Source organism: Eleutherodactylus coqui, chromosome 13 (genome assembly GCF_035609145.1).
Source record: "Eleutherodactylus coqui strain aEleCoq1 chromosome 13, aEleCoq1.hap1, whole genome shotgun sequence".
NCBI lineage: Eukaryota > Metazoa > Chordata > Amphibia > Anura > Eleutherodactylidae > Eleutherodactylus > Eleutherodactylus coqui.
This window is the reverse complement of record NC_089849.1, coordinates 20063311-20091122: the sequence shown is the minus strand read 5'-3', so window position 1 is coordinate 20091122 and position 27812 is coordinate 20063311. Positions and strand designations below refer to the sequence as shown.

Here is a 27812-nt window from a genome sequence, read left to right as displayed (position 1 = left end):
AGCAGCAGATGTCAGTTGTAATACACAGCTGATGCTCTGCTGCAACGGCCGGGATCAGAAATGACTCTGATCCTGGCCCTTTAACTGCTAAGATGCTGTGGTCCCCAGCAACCGCAGCATCTGAGTTTAAACCAATGTAAACACGGTAGACGCCGCAGTGCTCGTACAAGAGCCACGGCCCCTTCAAACATCTGATCGATAGTGTTCCCAGCAGTCAGAGCCCCACCGATCAGATATTCATGGCCTATCATGAGGATAGTGCTAGTATGTAGTATGGAACTCAAAGGGACCTGTATAAATCCTTATGCAGTGAGCTCCCCCTAGTGGTGGCTGGAGTTATGATAGGTCAACAGATTTTGCAAACTGTATAATCCATTTAAACTTCTGAATGCACCTTTGTGCAATAATGTTTCCAGTCACTGGCAGCAAGCAGAAATCTTAAATGTAGTGAGGAATTGAAACAAGATACCCCGTATACGAAACTTGCAGAAGTGTTGGTCCTGAGCGGAGGACCCCCTCGATGACATCCATATACCCAAATAAGGTGTAAGGACAGGGACTGTCCTAATGAGACAACCCCTGGAATTATTATTTACATAAACCCCTTTGAGGCTGTACATGTGAGTCCTCCGGTGCCGGTGGGCGTATGGAGCGAATCCGGGAGCTGAGCCCACTCCGCACGCAGTATACACTATCACTGAAGAATGGCGCACTCCGTATAGACGTCACGGTATTCCTAGTAATAGCAGCAAGTATCACTGAAAGGATGAAGATAGAACGCTTAATAATTCTAATTAACAATCAGGAAGTGATCATCGCCAATAGTGATGACATTAGTGTGAGGCAAAGTATAAACCCAAAAAGAACCAAAAACAACCCAAAAGAGAAAGAAGAGAGGATGAGGGAACACGCCAAGAAATGGCTACCCCCAACCCGTATACAAAAAATGGGCTCTAATGGAGATTCGGGCGCGATTTATGTAACACACCCCAGGATCCTTCAGTGATTAGGTTGTGTGTGTAACAGTCATGGGGCCCCGGCAGCGCATCGACTGATCATGTTTATTGGTATCGACCCCATAGGTGATAGAACCCCAGATGTTCGTGGTAAATGTCCTATGGCTGTAATTAAACCCATATCAGTGGTCATAGCCCGCACTGGTTGTGGCGCCATCTAGTGACATAATGAGCCATAAACTCTTTTTATAACATCCATTGAGTGACCCAACCAAACTACTGATCTTATCGGGGGTCCGAGATCGGAAAGTACAAGTTTCTTTGATTGGTTAATGGATCCTCGGAGCTCACATCCTTCTAGCATATTCCACCCCACTTCAAATTTAATTCAAAAGTCCTTAAATACATTAACCCCTTAATGCTCCGGGTGTACATGTACGTCCTGCAGCGTCGCGGTATGTATGAAGACAGATCCCTGACTGAGGTTGTGCTTTGTGATGCGATAAAAAGGAGGCTCCATCGGGAAACACGGGAGATTAAAAATCACAGAAAGAAAGGAGATCCCGCGATCTCGCCACATTGCATCAGTGAAAACATCGCAAATATGAACGAAACCATTTAATAATTCTGCGTTTTAACGATTTTCTCGCCAGTGTGAAGGAGCCCCTATGGTGATTTCTTGCATTGACTTTACATCATAATCTATATGTATATTATTACCTCCTTATGTATAATGTCATATATTGCTCTAGATTGGTTCCGCTGGCTTTATTTGGAGAACCGATGTGCCCCCATATTCAGTCCTGATCTATCTATATAGGGGGGACTTGATTTTTATAATGTGATCCGTGTGGCCTGCAGCCACCACTAGAGGGAGCTCACTGCATATAGACCTAAAGGGAAGCTGTCATCAGGTTTTTACAATGCAGTCCACTATGTACCGGCTAATGAGATTTCCTTACTACTATTTGGTTTTCTCTGCATGCCAACAGGGCGTGGCGGCGCAGCGCGGGGGGAACAATCTGACTCTTTTCATCTCATTAGAATACAGCGCAGGAAAACTTCAAAAGCCGATTGTAAAAGTATCAGTATTATAAAACCAAAGAGTGGTAGGAGAATCTCATTAGCAGCGCTGTTAATGTTAATCATGGCTGCATTGTAATAACTTCATGATAGGTTCCCTTTAACCCCTTCCCGCTCCAGGATGTACATTTACGTCCTTGAGCGTTGGGGTATGTATGAAGAGAGGTCGCGGGGGCCCCCCCCCCCGCAGATGAGGACGACGTATATCGGCTCGACGTGAAGACCGAGCCGATATACGTTCGTGTGAATGCAGCCTAAAAAATCTAAATAATAAAATAAAAATACATATTTGGTATCGCTGCGTCCATAAAAGTCTGATCTATCAAAGTAGCACATTACTTACCCCACACGGTGAACGTCGTCTGAAAAAAAAAATAAAGAACGCCAGAAATGTACTTTTTTAGTTACCCTGTCTCCCAGAAAAAATACAATAAAAAACGATCAAAAAGTCGTATGTATTCCAAATTAGTACTAACGGAAAATACAGGAAATCCCGAAAAAAATGAGCCATCGCTGAACTACGGAAAAATGAAAAAGTTATTACGCGCAGAAGATGGTGGCAGAAAGAAATTGAAAAAAATTAAATGTCTTTGAAAAAAAAAGAGTAGTACAGTAAAAAAAACACCTATATGAGTTTGATACCGCAGTAATCGCACCGACCCGTAGGATAAAGTTATCAGGTCGCTTTTGTTGCAGTTTGTGCGCCGTAGAAACAAGACGCACTAAAAGATGGCGAAATGTCGTTTTTTTTTTTCATTTTACTCCATTTAGAATTTTTTAGACGTTTTTGAGTACATTATACGGTACTTTAAATAGCACCATTGAAAACTACAACTCGTCCCGCAATAAACAAGCCCTCATACAGCGACGTCGATGGATAAATAAAGGAGCTACGATTTTTTTAAAGGGGGGAAGAAAAAATGAAAGTGGAAAAAAAACGGGGCCGCGTCATTAAGGGGTTAAACTGCTAGTACTGAACGCAGAATACATTTATTATGCTCCCCCTAGTGGTGGCTGGAGGTACCGACTATGACAGTGTAATGATAAATAGGCAGTTCAGGGTCCCCATATGACAACTACATGTTGCTCTATACATATGTACTATAACTGGGGTCCCGCCTCAGGGAGGAGGAGGAGCAGAGTGCTGCCCCCGTATGTCTCCATTTTTATGCTATGGGTGTCAGCATGCTGAGCTACTTCCATTACCCCATAGAACGCAGTGCAGGTAGGGTTGTCATCTTTGTAACGAAAAAGTACCAGCCATGGTAAAAGGGGTGTGGCTTATCGCTGGGCCAAAGTTTGGCAAGACTAGAAACTGTCCAAAAAGTCTCCCCCCTGCGGAATATCGCTAGTGATATTCCGCAATGGCCGTGGATAGGGGGCCATAAAGGATCACACATTGGTGAGTGCGACTAAAGGACTGACTAACTGAGGGACAGACAGACTAAAGGACTGACTAAGAGATAGACGGCCTAAGGACTGACTAACTAAGAGACAGACGGACTATAGGATTGACTGAGGGACGCACGGACTATAGGACTGACTAAGTGAGGGACGGACAGACTATAACTGAGGGACGCACGGACTATAGGACTGACTGACTAAGTGAGGGACGGACAGACTATAACTGAGGGACGCACGGACTATAGGACTGACTGACTAAGTGAGGGACGGACAGACTATAACTGAGGGACGCACGGACTATAGGACTGACTGACTAAGTGAGGGACGGACGGACTATAACTGAGGGACGCACGGACTATAGGACTGACACCTGACAAAGTTACTGAGGCACGCCTTCTCACCAGCTGCCCCCCACAGTGCAGCCCCTCCCCCCTGTCCCCGTCCATCTCCGCAGCCCCCACATCCTCCGCAGTTACCATACACCAGCTCCACAGCTGGGCTTTGTTCTCCTTCTCCAGGACCCCTGTTGGGCTGGTACCACATTCAGTGCCAGGCTGCTGGTGAGGAGTGCTGAGCCGGGCACTCAACACCCGGCTGTACCCTGCAAGTTGCTCACGGACATCGGGGCAGCCTGCAGGACCGTCGGGGACCCGCAACTTGCAGATCCCCGTCATTCCTGCAGGCCCCCGCGATGTCCTCCGTGCTGGCTTGAATTCCCCGCCTCTGATTGGCTAGCCAGCGCTGGCGTCGGGCAAAGAAAACCGGCGCTGGGATAACCAATCATTGACGTCATTGAATGGCTGTGATTGGTTAACCCAGCGACGGCTTCTATTTGGCTGACGCCGGCTAGCCAATCAGAGTATTATCTTTGCTGGAGGCGGGGAATTCAAGCCCCACTTCCTGAAAGAATTAAAAAATGCCGGTCTTTAATATGGCCGGTAAAAAAAACCCCGGCACTGGCCTGACGGGCAAAATACTATCCAGGCTGGGGAATTACCGGCCAGGTGGCAATCCTCAGTGCAGAGAACCAGGTACATGTGGGATCGGCAATCCCTAGCAAGAGCACAGCAGTGTAAAAACCAATGCAGTTGTCACCTTATAGGATATGGATACTTTTGTGACTTTTTTAGGACTCCCGCTCATCAAAAAAAAGCAGAGAGCAAATAGTTTTGATTTTTAAAAAATCTAGTGTTTTGTGTACCCAGCTCCGATGGAGACCTTCATGCCTGCAGGATAGCAGAGTACAGACCTCTGCAGTCATACTCCCACCTGCCCTCTCTGGAGGCTCAGAGGGAGCGACAGAAGACGACTTTCCTTAGGACTGCAGAGAGACCCCAGAAGTTATGGGAATTCTTCTTCCTCTGTTTCAGGAACTTTGCCTAGAAAATACAAGAAGGAGCTGCTGGCAGTCAAACTGAGGAACCGGCCGAGCAAGCAGGAGCTGGAGGACCGCAACATCTTCCCCCGGAGGACGGACGAGGAGCGGCAGAAAATACGACAGCAAATTGAAATCAAGCTTTCAAAGTAAGTGTCCGGGTAGAAGTGGGAATATTCTGTATATGACGTCTCTGGGAGGAGAAACCTCCAGGCTTCGCCCACGTGAGACTATTAAAGGGACACCCATGTGTGCCCATAAACAGTGCCAGCAACAATGGCCATTGCACCATGAAAGTATAAGTGCCAGGCTGAACCCACAATGGCTCTAATGTCCCCTTAGGAGTAAGCCACAACCCCCCTAATGTTCCTTATGAGAGAAGTGCCTCCATCTACCGTCCCCTTAACAGCTGGCTATAATTTCCCTCCATTACCCCTACAAATGCCAGTCACTGTGTGCCCATAAACAGTGCCGGCAACAATGGCCCCCATTGAGACAATGCCAGTGTCCTCATTGCACCATGAAAATATAAGTGCCAGGCTGAACCCACAATGGCCCTAACATCCCCTTAGGAGTAAGCCATAGTGACCCCTAGGAAACAGTTATAGCGCACCCTCTGAAATGTTCCCTTAAAGGGGATATCCAGGATTTTAAAAAAATGGTTGTCTTCCATGAACAGAGACACCTTTGTCCACGGGTTTTACAGTTTGTAGTATTACAACGTGGCTGCATTCAAATCAACTGAGCTGTAATACCAGATACAACCTGTGGACAAGGGTGGTGCTGTTCCTGGAAGATAGCAGCCATGTATTTCTTACCTAGGAGAATCTCTTTATAGAGAATCTGTCACCAGGTCTGGGCAGCATGAACCTGGGTCAGGTATACCCATTGCCCTGTGTATGTCTTATTCGGACAGCTCTGTACACATTACTGTGGCAGCCGTTGGCACTGCAGGCACACCTCCCATTGAGTTGCCGGTGTCATTGTGCTCCCATTGTGCCACTTCCCCATAAGGGACAATTATGATTCCTCCACAATGCCCCTTCAAATGCCAGCCACAGTAAGCTAATAACAGTGACTAACAGTATTCTCTTAAGAGACAGACAGCGCCCCCATTGTGTTAGCAGGCCAAAGTGTTCCCAGAAATGTCAGTCTGAACCCACAAAGGATTCAGCGACTAACCCTTTGTGGGCAGCCATAGTGATACTATATGTACCAGCCAGTGTAAGACAGTCATTGTGCCCCTATTGTGCCTACCACCCAGAGCCCAAATATATTTCATCTATTGTCCCCATATGGGCAGCTATAGTTTCCCCATAGTGATCTTACAAATACCACCTAGTGTCATTGTGCCCCATTGTGCCAGCTGCTGAGAGTCCAAATAAATGTCATCTACTGTCCCTATACGGACGGCTAGAGATTTCCAGCAGTACCTCTATATATAACAGTCCCAGTGACCCCATAACATTGACAGTCCTCTTAAAGGGGTATTCCCTTTTCAGATAGTAATGGCATATTCATTGGACAGTTCACCATAAGAACAGTGGCCTGTACTTGTGCCCACAAGGATGGCACTACAATGTGCCCACAGGTATTAAGTCACCATGAACCTCCAAGCTGTGAAAGTTGGGATCGTAAACGATCTTGAGAACAGGAGTGCCCAAACAGACTAGGATACCCAGTCCACGGGTCTATGCCAGGAAAACCCCTTAAAGAAAACTAAGGAATGCATGACTTTTTATCAACTATAATCCCCAATATTTTATCTGGCCGGACTGCCTGGCATTGCGGATTATAGTAGCCCCATTATTGGCATTGTTAGGTGATTGTGCCCCGCAGTTCAGTGTATCCAGGGACAGTATTAACCCCTATCTGGGTGGCATCAATGTACACTCATTGTGGGTAACATCCCTCCCCCTCCCGTAGGAGAATATATATATATATATATTACACACTCATCAGTAACAGCCCTCCTGTACAGGGAGTATATACATATATATAGTACACACTCCTTGTCAGACCAATCCCTCCCCTGGAAGTTGTTGGATGGATGGAACTTTCTCTGTGTGATTGTAACGCTGATATAAGTAAGTGAGTGCAATATAAGAGCAAAAGGAGCATTTTTTGTGGAAAACTAACCCCTTGTAGGGTGTTGTACCGCTTCTAGCTTAGATACAAGATGTGATACAGGCAGGCATGGAGGCTCTAGTACCCTGTTGTACCGCTTCTAGCTTGGATACAAGATGTGATACCGGCAGGCATGGAGGCTCTAGTATGCTGTTGTACCGCTTCTAGCTTGGATACAAGATGTGATACGGGCGGGCATTGAGGCTCCAGTACCCTGTTGTACGGCCTGTAGCTTGGGAACAAGATGTGATACAGGCGAGTATGGAGCCTCTAGTACCCTGTTGTATCACCTCTAGCTTGGATACAAGATGTGATACAGGCAGGCATGGAGGCTCTAGTACCCTGTTGTATCGCCTCTAGCTTGGATACATGATATGAGCGGGCATGGAGGCTGAGCCCGATCACCTTCTGTGCCCTCACACATCCACTGGTCCAACACCTCCTAACAGTCTGGTCAGAACGGCCCGGTGGGGGACAATTCATGTATACGACCATCCAGCTTTTCCCATCCCAATAATGCGCCCCTCTCAGGCTCTGGTAACGGGGTGAAATCTCTTCTCTGCGTTGTAGAGACGTCTAGTGGCCAACAAGCTCTACAAGTGGGAGAAGAGGTCACTGCACACAAGGAGCCTCCGAGAGCCTCTTATAGGCCAAGGGGGGAACCACTTGTAGGGCCTCCGGTGACAAGACCGTCCATCTAATCACCACAACTCATTTACAGATCTGCCTGAGATGGAACGGCAGGACGGGTTTTGCAGCAAAAACGACAACTTCTTCTAGGGGCCGGATTGTTTTTCTCCCTCACAGAGAGTGTATCCTCTCATCCTAATCCTCCTGGTTCATGAACAGACAGTCATGCAGAGATATAACACATCTACCATTAGCCCTGTTATTGCACTGACTGTAGGGACGGAGCACGTTGGGTACATGGATGGCGTGTCGTGATCTGTCCTGACCATCCTCGGTACATTCACATACAGTCCTTGCAGAAGTGTTTTAATTTTGGAAGAAGGACTTAAAGATTACATAATGTACCAGAATATCCAGAAATAGACGCAGGCAGAACTATTACTGCATCGTCCGGCGCAAAATAACACCAGGACAATAACAGCATGTTCTTATTCTGCACAAGCAAAATTGTCCCTTGTGGATTGCGGCTCTCGGAAGACGTTCCATCAGCAGTTACTGATTAGATCTCAATCTGCTGCTGACGGCTGAGGCTTCTTTTAGTTCCTGGCTGGTCGTCAGCAGCCGCCCGGCAGTAGCATGCTCATAAAGGTTTAAAGGGTGTGTATACTGTTCCAACCCATTTTCAATACTTCATTGTCTATAAGTAATAACTGAAGCAATTTCTTTTAAATGGTGTTGATTTAAATCCCTCCTACCGTTTTGTGTATACAGCTCCTAAGCAGACGTATAACTGGGAATATAGGCTAAAGGCAGAAGAAAGAGATAAACCATGCACAGACAGACCATTTTGGGCTTTTTTGCCCCTCATCAGTGTGCAGCAGGTTTCTGGCTTGGCTAGTTGGGAGGTCTATGGGGCAAAAGCCCCCGAACAGTCAGTCTGTGCACGACGATCTATTCTTTTGGCTTATATCCCCAGTCATGTTACAAAGCCTGTTAAAAGGTCTGACAGTGACTTGCAAGAGTGCTACCTTCCAATAGGTGGCGATGTAGAGGCATTGTTACATCTGCTTATTTGTATCTGTTTGTTACAAAAAAAATGCAATACCCAATTTTTTTTGTTGTCACTGTTTCCTGGCAACAGGTGTAAATGAAGAAAAACCACAGTGCACATACATGTAACATCCATGTTCGCTGCATTTTTTTTTTTACAGTCCCAAAGACTTTTGTCCGTGAATATGGGACAAAATAGAACATGCTGAGATTTTTTTTTTAGAGGCACAATATCTGTCCGCATAAAAAGCGTATGCTTGAATACACCAGTTTACTATAATGGGCCCTGTGCTGTCCGTATTCAATCAGTAAAACATACAGGCAGCACATGCATAGAATATATGCCTGTGTGAATGAACCCTTACCGCGATCCACAAATCACAAAAACATCCAATTTCCATGGTGATTTTGGGTGGTTGTGAGTTATTATCTAATATCTCTCGTGGCTTTAGTTAACACTTAAAGGGGTTGTCTAGTTGTAAGTTATTGATGGCCTATTTTTAGGCTAGGTCATCGATAGTATATTAGCAGGGGTCTGTCGCCAGGGACCCTCGCAGATCAGCTATTTGCCGTGTCTGTGCGCTCATGCTAAGTTCCCATCAATTTCAGTGGTAGCTGTGGCTGCAATACCAAGCTTGGCCACTGCAGTGGGAACAAAGCTGTCTGCTTCCTGCAAAAATTAGCTCAGTATACAAATGCATGGTATTATTGTATCTTGTCACCACCAGAAGCTAGGGGTTTGACAGGGCTTTCATGGAGGAACGCCCCTGTCACACCTCTAGCTCCCGATTGTCGGAATAGCTCAAGGTCCTAGCATGCCTTTTCCCCAGCCCTGTCACTGTCTTCCCTGCGTTGTATGAACTGCCTGCTGTCCTCCTCCTACTGTGGTACTTTGCGGCTGGCATCATCGCCTCTCCCCAGCGGTGGTCAGCAGCGCCCACATGGACTGCTGGGTCTGGCCAGTGGCTTCTCCGCCACTGCATCAGGCGCCCTACCGCCGCTCACATGTGGTGCCCGATGACTGTGTCTGGTGGCTTCTTCCCCACACCATCAGGAGCAGGACGGGCAACAGCGGGGCAGGAGATGGGACACTAAAGCCAGCACGAGCACTCCCGATGCAGTGCTACCGCTCCCTCAGGGTCCGCCGCCGCTTCCTGGGCGGAACAGCGGCTTCTTCTTATTCGGCGGCGACACATTGGTTCCCTGCCAGCTTCCCTGCACTGGCAGCACACGTGGAACCACAGAGTGGTGGTGCTGCATCAGCCACTTTTCCTGCACTCAGAAGCCGCTGCCACAGGCGCTGAATAAAAAGAAGAAGCTCTTAGTGAGTGGCAGGACCTGAGAGCTCGAGCAGGGGGAGGCAGCCCTGCAGCCAATTACAAACTGTGGGCGTGTCCAGGCTGTCAAACAGCCTGTAACTTGTCACCACCCACATTTGCGGTGGTGACAAGATACAATAATACCCAAAAGCACTGGCTTGGTGAAGGGCTGATCAGCGGGGGTCCTAGGCGATGGACCTCACTGATCTACTATACATGAGCTGTCCTGAAGATAGTACATTGATAGGCCATCGACTGAACAACCCCTTTCACATTATATAACAGCGTCCCCTATTGAAGATGGGAAGAATATTTACTTCACTGTGTGCTTATATACTGGCCATTAGGATACTAGAACAGTCTATTTTTGGTAGGGGGGGGGCAGTGCTCTGGTAATTCTGATGTTTTTGTGATTGTTCTGACTTGTCTAATGGGGACACAAAGTCTGAAGAACGTGCTCAGGGTTATCTTCTTGTAGTAACCCAGACGACGGTGCGGCGAGGGGTGTTATTAATACTATTATGTATGTAATCATTGTAATCATCATCATTAGACTCATTATCCTGGATTTATATTGCCCTGATATTCGGGGGAATTATGCGCTGTGTGCACAGTCATGCGGGAACACACATAATGACAGAATCGTGGCTTCCAGTTGCTAAGCAACAGACACACTGCCGTTGTAATGGGGGAACCTGACTTGTTTGTGAGATGTTCTCAGTCTTTCTGCTTCAATATTTCAGGGTTCACCTGATGTCCCCGTGTTATACCGACGGGGAGCGTGATTATGGCAGCCGCATATAACGTTAGACTACAAGTTCACAAGGGCCTCTTCCAATACACGGTATGAGGGGGCAGTTTGGGAGGACACGGGGATTCCAGGTCCATTCTACCCTTTGCTGTCATGGAAAAAAAATTTGGGGGCCACAACAGCCATTCAGGAAGCTCAATTATGGAAGCCTTGAAAGATAGGAAGTTTTTAAAAAATATGCTGACACTGGTCACACCCGTAAGGCTGGGTTCACACCGGGCGGAATTGCCGTGGAATTTCCGTGCGGAATGTCCGCCCGGCCATTCCGCCCGCGGCTACTAATCCCGGGATTAGCCAGCAAAGTGGACGAGACTGCAAAAATTTCATCCACACGCTGCGGTCAAGCCGCGCGGAAACGGTCATGCAGTGTTGAAAACAAAGATGCAACATGTCAATTCTTTTTTTTTTCCGCAGCGGCCTCTCTTCTCTCTATGGGGAGAGCGCTCCAAAACACGCGTCTAAATGCTGCGAGTTTTAAAGCTGTGCTTTCCCAGGGGAATTCCCGCGGTTTTTCGGTACAATGATTCCGTGAGAATTCCGCTGCAAATGTGACCCCAGTCTAAAACCAACTATATTCTATCCTGAAGACAATCCTGTGTTCTTAGCCTGAGTGCCCAGACCAAGGACCTGCATGATGCCCTGAAATGGAGCTACAAAGCACCTACACAGTGGTGCCAACTTGTACCCACTCCCTACTCTTGTGGCCATAAAGATGTCTAGGCCAATAGTCTAGAAGTTGCCTTCTGTTACAATCAGTTGAAATGCTCCTGCTGCATCGCCTTCTCCTTACATACACTATCCTACTAAAAGTACTTGGAAGCCTGAACGAAAATCAATAATAGTCAGTTGTTTCCATATGTTAATACTTACTTGGTAGAGATGAGCAAGCATTGCCCTTAGCGAGTACCTGCCCGCTCGAGAGAAAAGGTTCGGCTGCCGACGCAGGTGACAGGTGAGTTGCGGCAGTGAGCAGGGGGAGCGGGGGGGGGGGGGGGGAGAGGGAGATCTCCCCTCCATAGCGAGTAAGCTTGCTCATCACTACCGTGTTTCCCCGAAAATAAGACAGTGTCTTATATTAATTTTTGTTCAAAAAGGTTTAACTTTTTTACATGTACAGCTGCCTGGACACTATTTAAATTGACTTTTTTAATTAACTGTTAGCAGGGCTTAATTTTAGAGTAGGGCTTATATTTAAGCATCCTCAAAAAGCCTGAAAAATCATTTTGCATCCTCAAAAATTCTGGAAAATCATGCTATGTCTTATTTTCAGGGTATGTCCTATTTTCAGGGAAACAGGGTATTACGTGGGCCTCTTTGGCCGTAATGACATCGAGTAGTCTCCATGGCATACTTCCTACTAACGTCTGATACACTTCAACTGGTATTTCCCTCCATTCATCCTGCAAATATCTGTCGAGTTCTCTCAAAGAAGATGGACACTGTTCATATCTCCTAACCCAATGTTCTAGTTTGTCCCAAAGATGTTCAGTAGGTTCAGGTCGGGACTCTCTGCAGGCTGGTCCAATCATGGAACATCCATATCCTCAAGCCAACATAAAACAGCATTGGATTTGTGACAAGGCGCGTTGTCTTGTTGGAAGTATGGCCGACCATTCCCAGAGTATTATCGCATTGTCATCAGCACATGATTTTCTAGAATATCAGGGTCCACCTCCCTGTTCATGGTTCATGTCACTACAACCAACAGACCGAGACCATGCCACGTAACACATCCACAGACCATAACAGAACCTCCTCCGTTCTTAACTGTTGGCACAACATATGCAGGCAAAAAAGCGTTCCGCAGGTGTCCTGCACACAGAAGTACGTCCACCTGATGTGATGTAATAGTGTGATGTGTCACTCCATAGAACGTTCTCCCATTGTTTAGCTGTCCAATAACTACTTTTGATTCTTGCTCAGGTGTCCAATTACTTTTGGTAGGATCATGTAGTTTGTTGTTTGGATAGTTGGTATATAACTGTCTCACATTCATTCTGACATTGCTGTAGGTGGGAGAAGCATCCTTGCAATGACCTAAAAATGGGACAAGCACCAATCCCTTTCATGGGATTGGTGGTTGTCTCAGCAGTGAGACCCCCATTGAGCAGACTTTTAGCACCTATTCTATGGATAAGTGATAATAGTGTACTTGGTACAGCCCCTTTAATTAGCCAATCATCACCTGCTTGAATGTAGCATTCACTTCCTGTGCCAGTCTATGCCATAGATCAGCTCTTGAGATAGAAAGGATCACACATGTATTGTGCTCCAGTGCCATGTATCCAGGACATTTTCACTGAATCCTGGACCCTTTTTTGGCATGGCTCATCAGTTAGACAGAATCGGCCTGAAAGAAGTGGCCACTCTGGGGGTAAAGGATAATTTAGGGGTAAAGACATGATCAGAATTACTTTTTCTGGCCATGAGCTTTCAGAAAACCAAACCCCGAAACACTGTCTGAGGGAGCATGCCAGGGTTATAATGCTCCGATGTTGAGAGAAAATGCACTGATAATATTCAGCCCAAGATAGACGCTACTACTACTGGATCCCTCTGATACACAGGATTCCTAAGGCTATAGTCGTCCTGGACCCCTACAATACACAGGATCCCTATAGCTATATTGGTCTTCAATATCTGGCTGCAAAAGTCCTGGATCCCCACAATACAAAAGGAACCCTATAGCTGCAGTAGTCCCAGATATCTAGTCTAATCTCCTACAAAAAAATGGGTACAATCCCCTTCTAAGTGATAGAGGAGACAGAGAGTAAGTAGCATGGCCGCCAGCCCTGATGGTGGAGGACGTAACTTTTTTGTCTTGTTATTCCTGTGAACGGGCTCTCTATACTTGGAGTTCCCTCTGCCCCAGTGAATTTTTCAGAAAACCAAACCATTCCATCTTGACCTTTTTCATCGTGAACTTCTTCAGTGTCTTCTTTCTTGATGCATTTGACCTGCATTCTCCACCCTTCTCTGTATATTCGATATTAACCTCTTGCCAAAATGTTATGCCCAGAAATGGGCAAGACCATGAGTGAAGGTTATAAAATTGATTTGACTTGAATCTTAATGTCCACTATGTAGAAGATGCTGTTGTCAACTTGTACGTCGTTTGGGGGTCTCCTTGCTACTGGATATGGGGAGAGAAGCTAAAGTGACTGAAGACTATAAATCTTCAGAGACGAAAATGGAATTTCATGGAAGTAGTGGTACTGGGATGTCCAAGATGAAGCCTTCAGAGGTTAATCTTACTGTAACTGCATCCAGAGGATCAACGGAGTTACATAACCAGGTTGAGGCTTGTGTTGCAGACAGAAAACTGACAGTGGGAAATGTTAAGGTGACATTATATTAAATAGTGACAGACTTGAAGGAATCAGAATGCAACAAAATACAGGAATTATATTTACCAAATGTCTCTGAATTCCAGAAATAAGTACTGCAGATGAATCCGGAGAAATGCTTTTCATGGTAACATCATCCAGTAGCAACAGTCTATACATCGTAACATAGTTTGTTAGGCTGATTGAAGACAATATCCATGTAGTTCAGCCTGCCCCCCCCCCCCCCCCCCCCACCACCACCACCACTCCCCTCTTGTTGGTCCAGAGGAAGGCAAAAAAACCCCAACAAGGCTGAAGCCAATTTAGCTCATTTGGGGGAAAAAATTCCTTCCCAACTTCATAATGGCTGCCAGAATAATTCCTGGATCAACGTTTGAGTTCTACTTGACTCTAAGCCCCGGATCAACAACCCCGCTTGTCATCTAATGTCTATATCCTGTAATATCATAGCGATCTACAAATACATATATTCCCCTCTTAAACTCCTGTATGGATTTTGCCATCTCCCCATCCTCAGGCAGAGAGTTCCACAGTCTCACTGCTCTTACAGTAAAGAACCCCCTTCTGTGTTGGTGATGAAACCTGCTTTCTTCTAGACATAGCGGATGCCCTCTCGTTACCGTTGCAGTCCTGGGTATAAACAGATCATGGGAGAGATCCTTGTATCGTCCGCTAATGTATTTATACAGAGTTATTTGGTCGCCACTTAAAGGAGATGTCTCGAGGAAGCAGTTAATTTTTTTTTTTGCCCAGTCCCCCCATTAAACACACATTACTAAGCCCCCCTGTAAATGACATTTCTAGCTGGTTCGTACTTACCGTTCCAGCGTTTCAGCAAGTTATAAAAGTTTCCTCAAGATGGCCGCCGGCTCTTTCCCCGTCGCTCGCTGCAGCCCGACGTGCGCGCTCCCGAGACGCCGCCAGCTGTGTCTCCATGGCAACCGGACGCATCGCAGCCGCCGACCAGACGCCCCGCAGCCGCCGACCAGACAGCAGGTAACCGGCGCTAGCCCCCGGCTCCCCAGCGCTAGCTCCCCCGGCGCAGCGACAGCCCCCCCCATCGCAGCGACAGCCCCCCCGGCCTAGCGCTAGCTCCCCCGGCGCAGCGACAGCCCCCCCGGCCTAGCGCTAGCTCCCCCGGCCTAGCGCTAGCTCCCCCGGCCTAGCGACAGCCCCCCCCGGCCTAGCGACAGCCCCCCCGGCCTAGCGCTAGCTCCCCCGGCGCAGCGACAGCCCCCCCGGCCTAGCGCTAGCTCCCCCGGCGCAGCGACAGCCCCCCCGGCCTAGCGCTAGCTCCCCCGGCGCAGCGACAGCCCCCCCGGCCTAGCGCTAGCTCCCCCGGCCTAGCGACAGCCCCCCCCGGCCTAGCGACAGCCCCCCCGGCCTAGCGCTAGCTCCCCCGGCGCAGCGACAGCCCCCCCGGCCTAGCGCTAGCTCCCCCGGCCTAGCGACAGCCCCCCCCATCGCAGCGACAGCCCCCCGGCCTAGCGCTAGCTCCCCCGGCCTAGCGACAGCCCCCCCCATCGCAGCGACAGCCCCCCCGGCCTAGCGCTAGCTCCCCCGGCCTAGCGACAGCCCCCCCCATCGCAGCGACAGCCCCCCCGGCCTAGCGCTAGCTCCCCCGGCGCAGCGGCAGCCCCCCCCCCCCCCGGCGCAGCCCGGCGCAGCGGCAGCCCCCCCCCCCGACCCATCACTTACCTGGGAGGCTTCTCGGGGCTGCTGGGCTGGGCTGGTCTTCTCCGCTGGGCAGCTCCAGTTTCTGCACCTTCCTCTAACAGAGGATGGTGCAGAATGGCCGCTTCAGCGCGCTCCCGAGCAGTGACAGCTCGTCTGCGCATGCGCAGAAGAGCTGTAGCGGGGAGCACACTGAAGCGGCTCGTGCTGAATGGAGAAGACCGGACTGCGCAAGCGCGTCTAAAAAAGCAAGCTGCCAGCGAATTTAGACGGAACCATGGAGACGAGGACGCTAGCAACGGAGCAGGTAAGTGGAATAACTTCTGTATGGCTCATATTTAATGCACAATGTACATTACAAAGTGCATTAATATGGCCATACGGAAGTGTATAACCCCACTTGGTTTCGCGAGACCACCCCTTTAACAGTCTTTTTTCAAGGGTTAATCCCAATTTTGATACCTCTCTGGGTTTTCCAGTCCTCCCATTCCATTTATTAATTTAGTTGCCCTTCTTTGAACCCTGTCAAGCACTGTAACATCTTTCCTGAGCACCGGTGTCCAGAACTGTACACCATATTCCATGTGAGACCTGACAAGTGCCTTTTATAGTGGAAGAATAATGTTCTCGTCCCTCGCCCCTATACCTGTTTTAATGCACCCCAAGACTTTAGTTGCTTTTGCAGCAGCTGACTGGCATTGATTGCTCCAGTTAAGTCTACAGTCAGCTAGTCCCTCATAATCAAATGTGGTCACGGACATAGCATAAAGCAGATGAGAGTTATTATACTGAAGGGCAACTTCAAGTCACAGCAGAATTTGGGAGTATAAGTTTATGGCCATGTTTGACACCCTCAGGAATGGAATGAACCTCAGCCTGGGATTCCTGCATAAGTGGGAAATATGAAAGGTATGAAGGAGGTCAAGATGGGTGTCCTCTTCCCAATCATTTTTTGTTTTTCTCATAAAAATTCAGAAATTGATTGTAAGAATGTTTCCATCCAATAGGTGGTGCTGCTGAGGTAGTATTTCCATCTTCTTCTATGTGCATTATAGATAAGAGACATCATAAAACTGTTGCATTCCCCAGCTCAGTGGACTGATTCAGGGTTTATCTCTCTGCTCAGACTGTCTTGTGTTTTTTTAAGTCTCAAATTTCTGTGTGTGAACATTTATTTAGATCAAGAGGGGTGTCCTCCCTCCCCTCTGCATCTGTATGTTATAATTATGTGCTATCCAAACTAGTTTCATTCATTGCCTGAAAAAGGAGGCGATATCCCAAAAGCTCACTGTAACATCATGTATTTTTGTTAGTCCTTAAAAGGTATTATATCTACAAGATTACTTAGTTTGTCTTACTGAGAACAATCACACTTTACTCTACTGGCATGGCTCATCAGTTAGCCAGAATCGGCATGAAAGAAGCAGACAAGCCATAAAGTGGCCACTCTTTTTTTCATATAATTTAAAACATGCACAAAAAAACAAGAAACCGGGAGTATAGTGAGGACTAGGAGGCTGGGTGGGACATATGGGAGACCTCTCGTGACAGTCCATGAAATTCGGGTTTGACACACTAGATCTGGGACTGTTGTAACCTTCAGTTTACCTTCCTTATCTTTAGGTTTTCCATGCTTTTGATATATTTCCAGCTAAAAAATGATCTTTTCGAGCCATTGACCTTCAGCCTGTTCTCTGATGCCACACTGTTGTTTACTGTACATTGTAGATATTGCTTTTTTGTACAGATCATATGGTAAACTTACTCTTGGTTGCATCAACCTTAGTGTTCCCCACGTGTATCCCTCCATCCAAAAACATGAGCATGTGGTGTCCACCACGACCAAAAGGGAAGTATTGACTGAAGACCAGCAGGGGTTTTCTGAGAGGCTTCTATATTCAGCTCCCACTTGGGTGTCAGGCTCTAAATGATCAATTTCATTGAAAGATTAATGTAGACAGTTCATTCAAGTGCCATGTAGATTACAGCAACAAACCTTCACACATAGGGGGTAAATAGTTAATGTGCACGGACGATCTGCCCAGGGGTCCACACATGGCTCTCAAGAACCTCTAATGTGTGACTTAAAGGGGTTGTCCCGCGGCAGCAAGTGGGTCTATACACTTCTGTATGGCCATATTAATGCACTTTGTAATGTACATTGTGCATTAATTATGAGCCATACAGAAGTTATCAAAAGTTTTTTACTTACCTGCTCCGTTGCTGGCGTCCTCGTTCCCATGGAGCCGACTAATTTTCGCCCTCCGATGGCCAAATTAGCCGCGCTTGCGCAGTCCGGGTCTTCTGCTCTCTTCAATGGAGCCGCTCGTGCAGGATGCCGGCTCCGTGTAGCTCCGCCCCGTCACGTGCCGATTCCAGCCAATCAGGAGGCTGGAATCGGCAATGGACCGCACAGAAGAGCTGCGGTCCACGGAGGAAGAGGATCCCGGCGGCCATCTTCACCGGTAAGTATAGAAGTCACCGGAGCGCGGGGATTCAGGTAAGCGCTCCGGTAAGCTTTCTTTAGGTCCCTGCATCGGGGTTGTCTCGCGCCGAACGGGGGGGGGGGGGGGGGGTTGAAAAAAAAAAAACCCGTTTCGGCGCGGGACAACCCCTTTAACTATTCTTAAACCGGTAAGAAACATATATAAGGCCAATGTCATGCACGGAACGAGGACCCATTGCATCGCCATGTGGCTGCTGGTACCCAGGATGAGAAGCAGTGTTTTATTTTGAAGGTCCTAGCCCACAGTATAAAATCTCCTCTATTATGTAACATACTGGTACCTTTGTATGTGGAAGAGTGATCTCTGCTGCTCCCCCCCTTTATTCCCCCAGACACAAGGGTCTACCTCTGAACCCCATAAAAACATTGTAGCCATTGTACCATCAACAATATAAAATAGTTAAAAATTATCTGGTTAGTAAAGTGAAAACTACTTTAAGCAATCCTCCAGTTTCAAGAGCAAAGTCTGGGCCAGGACTGGAGAGGAAAGGGTGTATGTTGCCTGCAGTTGTTCTTTTCTGCCCTCCCTCCGATCCACCATGTCAGGTCCTGTTTTCGGCTATCCAAGATTGGCAATTGAGTCTTCAGGCTACCTAAACCCCCACAGTGCATTGGTAGAGTAAAGGCCCATTTAGACAGGACGAATGTCGGGCAAACAGTGCCGGACACTTGTCCCCGCACATACCCGCTCTCGTGCTGCTGTACGGGAGCTAGTATCGCTGGCTCACAGCGGGGCGGCTGGAGATTTCACTCCTCGTTCTCCCCACCCCTCTCTATTGACTTAACATAGCGGCCGTTCAGTAGTGAATGGCTGCTTTTTACACTGAACGATCGGCCCATTGTCCATCGTTTATGTTGCATAAATGATGGATGATGAGCTGAACAATGATCTTCAGTATAAATAGCAGCCGTTCAGTATTGAACAGCTGCTATGCTAAGTGAATGGAGAGGGGCGGGGGAGCACGAGGAGAGAAATCTTCTGCAACTGCCCCACTGTGAGCCAGAAATACTAGCTCCCGTACAGCAGCACGAGAGCGAGAATGTGCGGGGACGATTGTTGGGCATTGTTTGCCCGACATTCATCCCATCTAAATGGGCCTTCAGACTACCAATGCACTACATCTGTTTACTGATTGGCCAGAGCTGCTCACGTGATCAGCACTGGACAATCAGACAGCAGTGCACGTTATTCATTCAGTAGTTAGAAAATTGCTGCAGCCATCTTGGATGGCCAAAAAATGAACAGAAGATTGGAGGAGCGGCAATTGCAAATAATATACATTTCCTTCCCCTTCTGTCCTGGAACAGAATTTTGTCCCAAAACTGGGCGGTCACATTTGGACATAAATTCCATATCAAGGTATAGGCTTACTTGGATAGAGGCTAATAATCATGGCGTTTGAGGTGTTGACTTTCTGCTTGCATCCACAGGTCATAGTCTTTAAGGTTTAGACTTTCTTAGTTGGTTGATCATATCCATAGTCTTTCAGGCATGGACTTTCTTGGTTGAATGCCTGGATCCTGCTTTCCTCGTTGGCAATATCATAGCCTTCTAGGTCTAGACTTTCTAGTTAACTACCATAATCATAATGGTCTGGACTTTCTTGATTTGTTGTCCATGTCATAGCCTATGGACCTTCCTGTTTGGATGCCCAGGTAATATCCCTCAATGTCTAGACTTTCCTGGTTGTTTGATCATATAATAGTCTTCAAGCTCTGGGTATTTCTAGTTGGACTCCCAAGTTATAGCTTGCAAGGGATGGACTTTTCTAATTAGATGCACAAATCATGATTTTCAAAGTATAGACCTTCCTGGCTGGATGCAGATTGGCAACGCAGCCTCTTTAAACCCAGAAGTGACAGACTGGCATCCATGGACAGTTATGAGAGATGGATGCTATAACACTAATATCCTTTTCTATCTAATGACTTTTGTCTGTGCCACAAAGTAACAAACGTCAGGTTTTGTGTCATAAAATAAAGGAAAAATACGTAATTTATCCCAGCGCTGTATGCAAACAGGATCTTGTAACTCTGCTCTCCCTGCTGGAGGTAATGAGGTTGATGTACCCTCTTATTTCCCATGATTATGTGTGAAAAGCAGTCTGCGCTGAGAATGGAGCGCAGGATTTACAGATTAGCACAAAGCACTTACATGCCCGCATTACATTTATGGGGGTGTAGGATCCACGGTCTATAGTGACAGTGATTGCACTTTAGCGTCCATTTACTAAAAGGCTGATGCAGAATATTTCATATGCGCAAGCAGTGTGAGGTGTACGGAGTCATTTTCCCTGCAGGTTACACTTGACACACAAAAAAGCGCAGCAGTTTGGATCAGCCGCACAGCTCGCTTTTTGACATGGATTTCTGTCTTGAATACCTAAGCTTCTTCAGAAAGAACTTTCTAGAGTCATTGACAGGACTTTGCAGAACTTGTAGACACTTTGTGATGTGTTTTCAACACTTATCTTAAAGGGTGTTTCTGGATTAAAGAGCAGCCATCATGTCCTCGGTCAGGGGGTTGGCTCCATAACTTTGCAGCCACAGCCCTACTGACTTGTACCGCAGCTTTTCTTTTCCCTTTACTATCCCTGTTCCTTTGTGCCGACTCCTGTTAGATTCAACTCCTGGCGCTTTAAATCCATCAAGTGGGCAATCGCCACCACTGACTGTCGAAGGATGACATCAGATTTGTCTGACAGGGAGAGGTGGAGAACGCCCACCTGACAAACTTAAAGGGGTTGTAGAATGTCTGTACAACCAGCTCTAACATAACAAATAAGGCAGCATATACTCCTTATTTTATAATTTCTGAAATGTGCAATTGAGCCGATAAGCACTGCTTTACATCAGCTATTTCTGCACATCTGGTCTTGTGGGGAAGTCCCCGTCGAATGGAAGGAGGGCATCATCCTCGCCCTGTAGAAGGGGAAGTGCCCAAAGACAGCATGCACTAGCTACAGGCCGATAACGCTCCTTTCGGTTCCCGGCAAGGTCTTCGCGCACGTTCTACTCTCAAGGGTACAACCACTCCTGACCTCCAAGCAGAGACTCCAGCAGTCAGGCTTCACGGCAGGCCGCTCCACTATGGATGCCATACTCGCTCTTAGGCTCCTCTCAGAGATACATAGAGAATTTAACAGACCACTCCTTGTCGCATATGTCGATCTCAAGGCGGCGTTCGACTCGGTCGACAGAGAAGCCCTCTGGAATGCCTTTCATAGCATTGGCGTCCCCACATCCCTTCTCAACCTACTAAAAGACATGCATCATGGGCACATCCGCCAAAATCCGTATCAACGGTTCAACCTCTGCTAGTTTTGAGACCTCGTCTGGTGTTTGGCAGGGTTGCGTCTTGGCTCCGGCACTCTTCTGCAGGGCCATAGACTGGATTCTTCAGCGTATTGTCGAATGTAATGAGGTGACTCTTCCGGAGTACCACTTCACTGACCTGGACTACGCCGACGATGTTGCACTCTTGGATGTTGCATCTAATAACCTGAGACACTCATTGGAACCGGTCGATTTTGAGGCATCCTGTCTTGGGCAAAAAAAACAAGCTGCAGAATTTAGGAGTCGCGCAATCCCTCCGGACCTAGATGTAAACGGACAGAGAGCTGACGCTGTCAGTGAGTTGTTGTACCTCGGAAGTGTTCAGCACACAGATGGGAGGGCGCTTCCGGACATCTTGCGGAGAATAGCACTGGCAGCCTCGGTGATGAGGTCACTGGATAAACTCTGGCGGAGGCCGAACATAACACTCAGGACTAAGATTCGATTTTACCAGACTTGCGTCATTCCAATATTATTGTACGGCTCGGAGACCTGGACTTTGCTGTCGCAAACCACTAAGCGTCTGGAATCCTTTCACATGCGATGCCAACGCCAGATTCTCTGTATCTGTTGGTTTGACTTAATCAGAAACAGCGAGATACAGGCTGGCACGGGGCTTGAGTCAATCACAAAAACAATAACAAGGAGACAACTCGCACTTTTTGGTAATGTTGCACACTTCTCAGAAGCTGTCCCGGCCCACGGTGCCCTAACCGCAGCAATTGCTAGAAAAATTGAGAGACGACCCCCTGCCGGATGGCGGAGGCCTCCTGGTTGTCTGCGGTGCTCGTGGGTGCAACAGATAGGCAATGGTACCTCCTCCGACATCAACACTGAATGGAACAATGCTCTCGGTCGTGGTCATTCTAGATTGGTGCTACAGACCCTCGTCGTCCAAGTGAGATAACTAATATACTCCCCTTTCCCACTGTGTCCTGCGCTGCCAATCCGGATCTCCCCTCTGATGTCACATTTACAGGCTTCCCCGCCTGTTTATGGGATGCCATAGGCACTGCCACCAATGACAGAGCTCAGCACTCGATCGCTGAGCTGTTCTTGGCTGCACCACCTGTGACGTCCTGTAAACGGACAAAACGACTGGACACCAGCGTGAGCGGAGAGTATTTGCTTATGTCGTGTTGAAGCATGAGAAGCTGGTTGTACAGACATTTTACAGCTTGGACAACCCTTTAAAGCACCTGGATACGAATCCAGCTGAAATTGGTACAGGGGAACAGAGGGAAAATAGTGAAAAGAAATGTGGTGAAGTCAGTGCGACTACATATTGGGCAGTATAGTTGCTGACGTCCGTATGACCTATGGCGAGTATTATGCTTGGGTCCTAGTAAATAGTATAAGATCCAAGGACGATGCTCACCCAGCATCATACAGATGTCAGAAATTATACTTACCAGTGTGCAGTTGTGTCTATCCATGAATGGTATGATCCTTCTGCCCTAAAATAGTTTACAAACTATAATCTACAGATAGGAGGCTACGCTTCCACCTGCTGGTCATAAATGTTACTGCTTCTCTTTTTATTAAGTTACTAGAATGACTCCTGGGCATCAGTGTTACTCAGATTCTTTTAGGTATAGACTAAACTACATAGCTTTCTACATAGATTTCCTGTCGTTATGTCCTCTGGTTTGCAACTTTGCATACTCTCCATACTTTATTGTCCCTGGATTCCAGTGATGTTTTCAGATTTTACAGATTTGTCCTTGTGAAGGCTTCATTCTCTAAAATGGCTATTTATAAGCTTGGAGAAAGTACACAATAAAATGAATGTTCTTTGGACTGATAGAGTCCAGTATGCATGACTCATTTCTTATATGTTGTATTTTTAAATGCATGTTCTACAGTATTTGTGTAGGTACTAAAGGTGGACATTGCAAGAACATTGACAATGGGGGGATTGTGATTCAGAGTGCCCACTGGTTTTCCTTTTGCCCCATGTGGTGCACCCTTGCTGCCTGCTACTACCTCAGTGGAGGGAATTACTATCTCAAGGGCATGTCTGCTTTAGTCACCCTATTTTCAAATACCTTTCCAAATTCCGAGTTAGTAGAATGAAGGCCTTCACCATTCAGGGCCCCCTTCTATTATGTAGAGTGAAAAGCAACAGCGACAAAGAGAACTCATCACATCCATGATGTACAAGGACAGGCCAACCAATTTCCATGAAAACTGTGCAATACCTTATTTTCCCCGTGGAGCGCTGCAGGGAAATGGAACACTACTTGCCACCCCACCCCCCTTAAGATTACAGCTGATGGGTGATGGTTCCAGTAGACTTGATTAGCTAATCATTGTGGGACACTTTTACATCAAGGGAATGTCCAAAGTGAACATCCACTTTAAGTGAGTATGGTGGCATCACTATTCTCAGTCTGGGAGCTCAGAGCAATTAAAGATCATCCTTCTACCAGGTACATAAAGAATAACTCACCAATTTCCACTCTATTGTATATGTCCATAAAGCTTTACTGCAGTGGCAACTGAGTAACATAGGTGAGCATCTAACAGCAACAAAGAGCAATTCCCCAAACATCACAAAGTTACCAGTAAATATAAGACCCTGTGCCTGAGCTAGTCCTTCATGTCCAAGTTAATGTCTCTAGAGAAATTGGATATTCAATGACAACCACTAGTGATCACTATTATCTAACTACTGGCTGTCTATCCCATCGCTTTGGTCCTCTGTTTGCATTGTCTGCAGCGGTCCCATGATTGTCTACTCACGTGACCACTGCAGCCAATTGGAGGCTCTGATACGGGACATAATCACTGACGTCCCGTAAGACATTAGAAGCCCACGTGACGTGTTTACGGGACTTCACTGGGCCAGAAAACCCAGTGATGTCACGGGTCAGATGACGTGGTGCCTCGGTACCACAGTAAGCATGTTACTAGATTATAGTTTGGGACAGGGGGAGCTCAAGGAGGTAAAAAAATAATCTGGACAATCCCTTTAACTAGGAGCGAGCGGCAGTGAATGGCATTGAGTGAGAACAAATACAACTATGAATTTAAATGGAAGTTAAATAGTTTTTCGAGTTCAATCAGATGTGCTGACTTACCATTAGTAGGCAATGCTGCGTCTGAGACGGCAATATACGGCTCTCTGGGAAAAGCCCTTTAAAAGCGAGCATGTTTAATGTTAGATTAAATATCTATTAAGCTATAATATCTTAATCTGTCATAATACTTGCAGTTAGAAGTGATTAAAAGCTGATGATCTGGCGGTGTAATCTTCTTATATGGAGGTATTATTCATCGTGCGGAGCAAAGAGCCACCTTCTTGTCAATGTATGACATACAGTCTATAGCACGTCCTATGCCTCCGTGTCACTGGTGGCCCCCTGCTATATTTATATTCAGACTACCTCTTTGACACATATAATCCTCTGATTCTTGATGAGATATATACTTTCCAAGATGTGGTTCTCAATCGTGAATTCCGCGCTGTTATTAATCCGTGTTTGTCTGCATGCTGCCATACAGTTCACCGGCGGTGATCTCTCCATGTCCAAAACCCGGGAGTGAATTTGATTTCTGTGTAAAGCTATTTTAAGAGATCCCCCACCTCTTCGGGAGAGAGCACTCCCTAATCTTAATATGCTCTCACAGTGTAGATACAGATGTGGCTGCTTGGGGAATCCTCCAGATGGAATGAGATGTCAAGTAAATGTAGTTGTGGCTTTTTCCCTGTTATCGATCTGTTGAAAATGGAGGAAAGCCAACAAGCTCGGGGTTTCACCGTTGAGTTTCTAGATTACTGGATTTGGACCTTCTAATTGTTGTTTTTTTTAATTATTGTCTTCCTATGACTTTTCAGTCGTGATAGATACCAATAACTGATGACATATTTACTTGTTCGCAGACCCCTGAGCAATGGAATATAGGAGAGATCAATCTATAGAGATTTACCAAGAATTTGGACAACCTCTGTGCTCTGTACTGCATATTTCCAGTCACCAATAGCTCTTCCCTTAATCATGGCCAAATCGAGCCATGAAATAGTCCATGTCTGCCCTTGGGTAGGGATTAAATATGAAGAATATCCACTGTTGGACTTCATCATAAAATACATCACACACAGTCGGTCACTGGAACACTTTGGATCATTTATACATTTAGCAAGACTTGTTCGAATAATTGCAGTTAATGGCAGCAAATTTCCTCAGGGTCACTGCAATGTACAGTAATGAACTAACCTCCACACAAGATTACTGTCCTTCCAAGAGAGCCGGGACGATTTTTGGTGCCCTAGGCAGATTGCGCCCCATGCCACTTCACCGCCTCGGCCAAATCTTACTAGCTAATAAAATAGATTTAAACAATTTGTAAAGAGAGAATAAATAAGTATTTTAGTGACTTACAGATGATGAAATTATCTATTTGGCCCAGACTGCCATGATGATTTCTCCCGTAGACTGCAGAGTTTGCTGCTAAGATGGCTTTGGCAACGTGTGTAGTTATGGGGAATGCAGAAGTAGCAGTCACATTACGGACCTGGAATTTGGGGGTATAGTTATGCAATGTATATATATTTTTTTAGCAATAAAGTCAAGACGCCTCTCTCCTTGCGGTGAGGTGGCACCCTCGGTGGTTGCCTATGCTCACCTACTCCTCGTCCCGGTCCTGACATGTCAGTCTCCTGGTGTGACTGCTATTTCTACATCCCTTCTAGTTATGCCCTTTTGAGACCATAGCTGCACTTTCTGTCAGTGGCATACCTACAATAAATGAAGACTCAACTAATGCTATATTGTATAATACTTAACTTCCATTGTTATTGGGTGTCATTTTACTAGCGTCCAAGAGTTTGGATTTCCGTGCCCTTATCTGTTTCTACAAATATCATTAACAGTGAACTATGGAGAAAGCAGAAATTTCCACCCAAATCTTTATTAGATTTTGGGTGAGGTTTTCCTTTAAGTGGTCATGAGAACCATGGTGCTATGTGCCAGTATTAGCTGCCCTAAGCTAATCACTTTCTACTAGTCCACCAACTTTCCTTCTCAGTAATTTATAAATAGCTGTCATGTGTGGCCCTGTGCAGGAACTAAGGGGCCCTTACTCAATTACGTTGTCCGCCTCCGATTTTCTTACGGATATTCTCAGCAACGTCGTCATGGAGCGCAGAACTAAAAAAAACCTCACAGATGATGCAAAGCAATTAAATGTTCCATAAATAATTTCTCCCGAATAACGTCTTTTAGAAATTTTTCTGACATGTACTGACTTCACGTCATGGCACCAGGCGGCACACGGAGTGACAGGTTAACAATGCAGAGGGAGACGTGCGCGGATCTGATGTTGTCTCTGATGTCTGTCTTTACCCAACTAACGCAGAATTAGCAAAATCTGTGGAACTAGTTGGGGACACGACAGAAAATATCCAGATGGGAGGGCGATGATGCGCTGTTTTGATTTGTACTTGGCTGCCGTCTTAGAACAGATTATCACTCTCATTATATGAGTTTATTAGATGAAGGATTAGATCAGGGCTCTAGATAGAAGTCTGTGTCAATGGAAATCCAGGTTCAAAATTTATTTTTGTCACGTGTGAAATACAGCAACTCCAGAAGACCATTTCTGTGAGAAGACTACCCCTGACCTAAACCAGATTTTGATAGTAATCCAATTCCCTTAAAATCAATGTATGTTGGCCCTCTTCTTTAATAGGACCATGCCTATAGAACAGTTGACCTCCTCTCTACTCAAGTCAATTATGCCAAACCCCAAGGTTATGATCATACACTATGATGCACTTACGAAAAAGACAACAAGAGGGCAGTATGAGTTGCTTCTAGACAGTGTGCACCCTCTGGAATACGTTCCACAGGTTGAAAACCTAGGCTGTAAAGGTGCCCATCCACTTTCAATAGCCGTTGGCCAAACATTTTATCTGTCAGGTGAAAGTTAAGCTGCCTCCATACACATTTGGTGGTAATTTCAAAGAGATTTCAATGTATGTACCAAGAGACCACTTAAATTACCAAAACAAGCCGCTACTAATTGGGGCAGCTGTTTGATGGCTGTGAAATAATGGGGGCAATCACACCCCTGAAATGTATCATCAAGTACTTCCCAATGTCTCTAGCAAGCCTGATAGGAAGTGTTCTTTATGTAAAGCAGTGTGTACATCTCAGTTGAACGGCCAAAATGGATTACGTAAGCAAAGA

General features: G+C 46.6%; 1 protein-coding gene across 2 annotated transcripts in view; it reads left to right on the top strand.

The window, feature by feature from the left end:
- Nucleotides 1-27812, top strand: part of PHACTR3 (phosphatase and actin regulator 3) — a 108174-nt gene that overhangs the window by 47157 nt on the left and 33205 nt on the right. For both annotated transcript variants that reach the window (XM_066588084.1, XM_066588085.1), the window contains exon 8: nucleotides 4814-4967. In XM_066588084.1, coding sequence (XP_066444181.1) covers nucleotides 4814-4967 — 154 coding nt within the window. The remainder of the gene's footprint in view (nucleotides 1-4813; nucleotides 4968-27812) is intronic.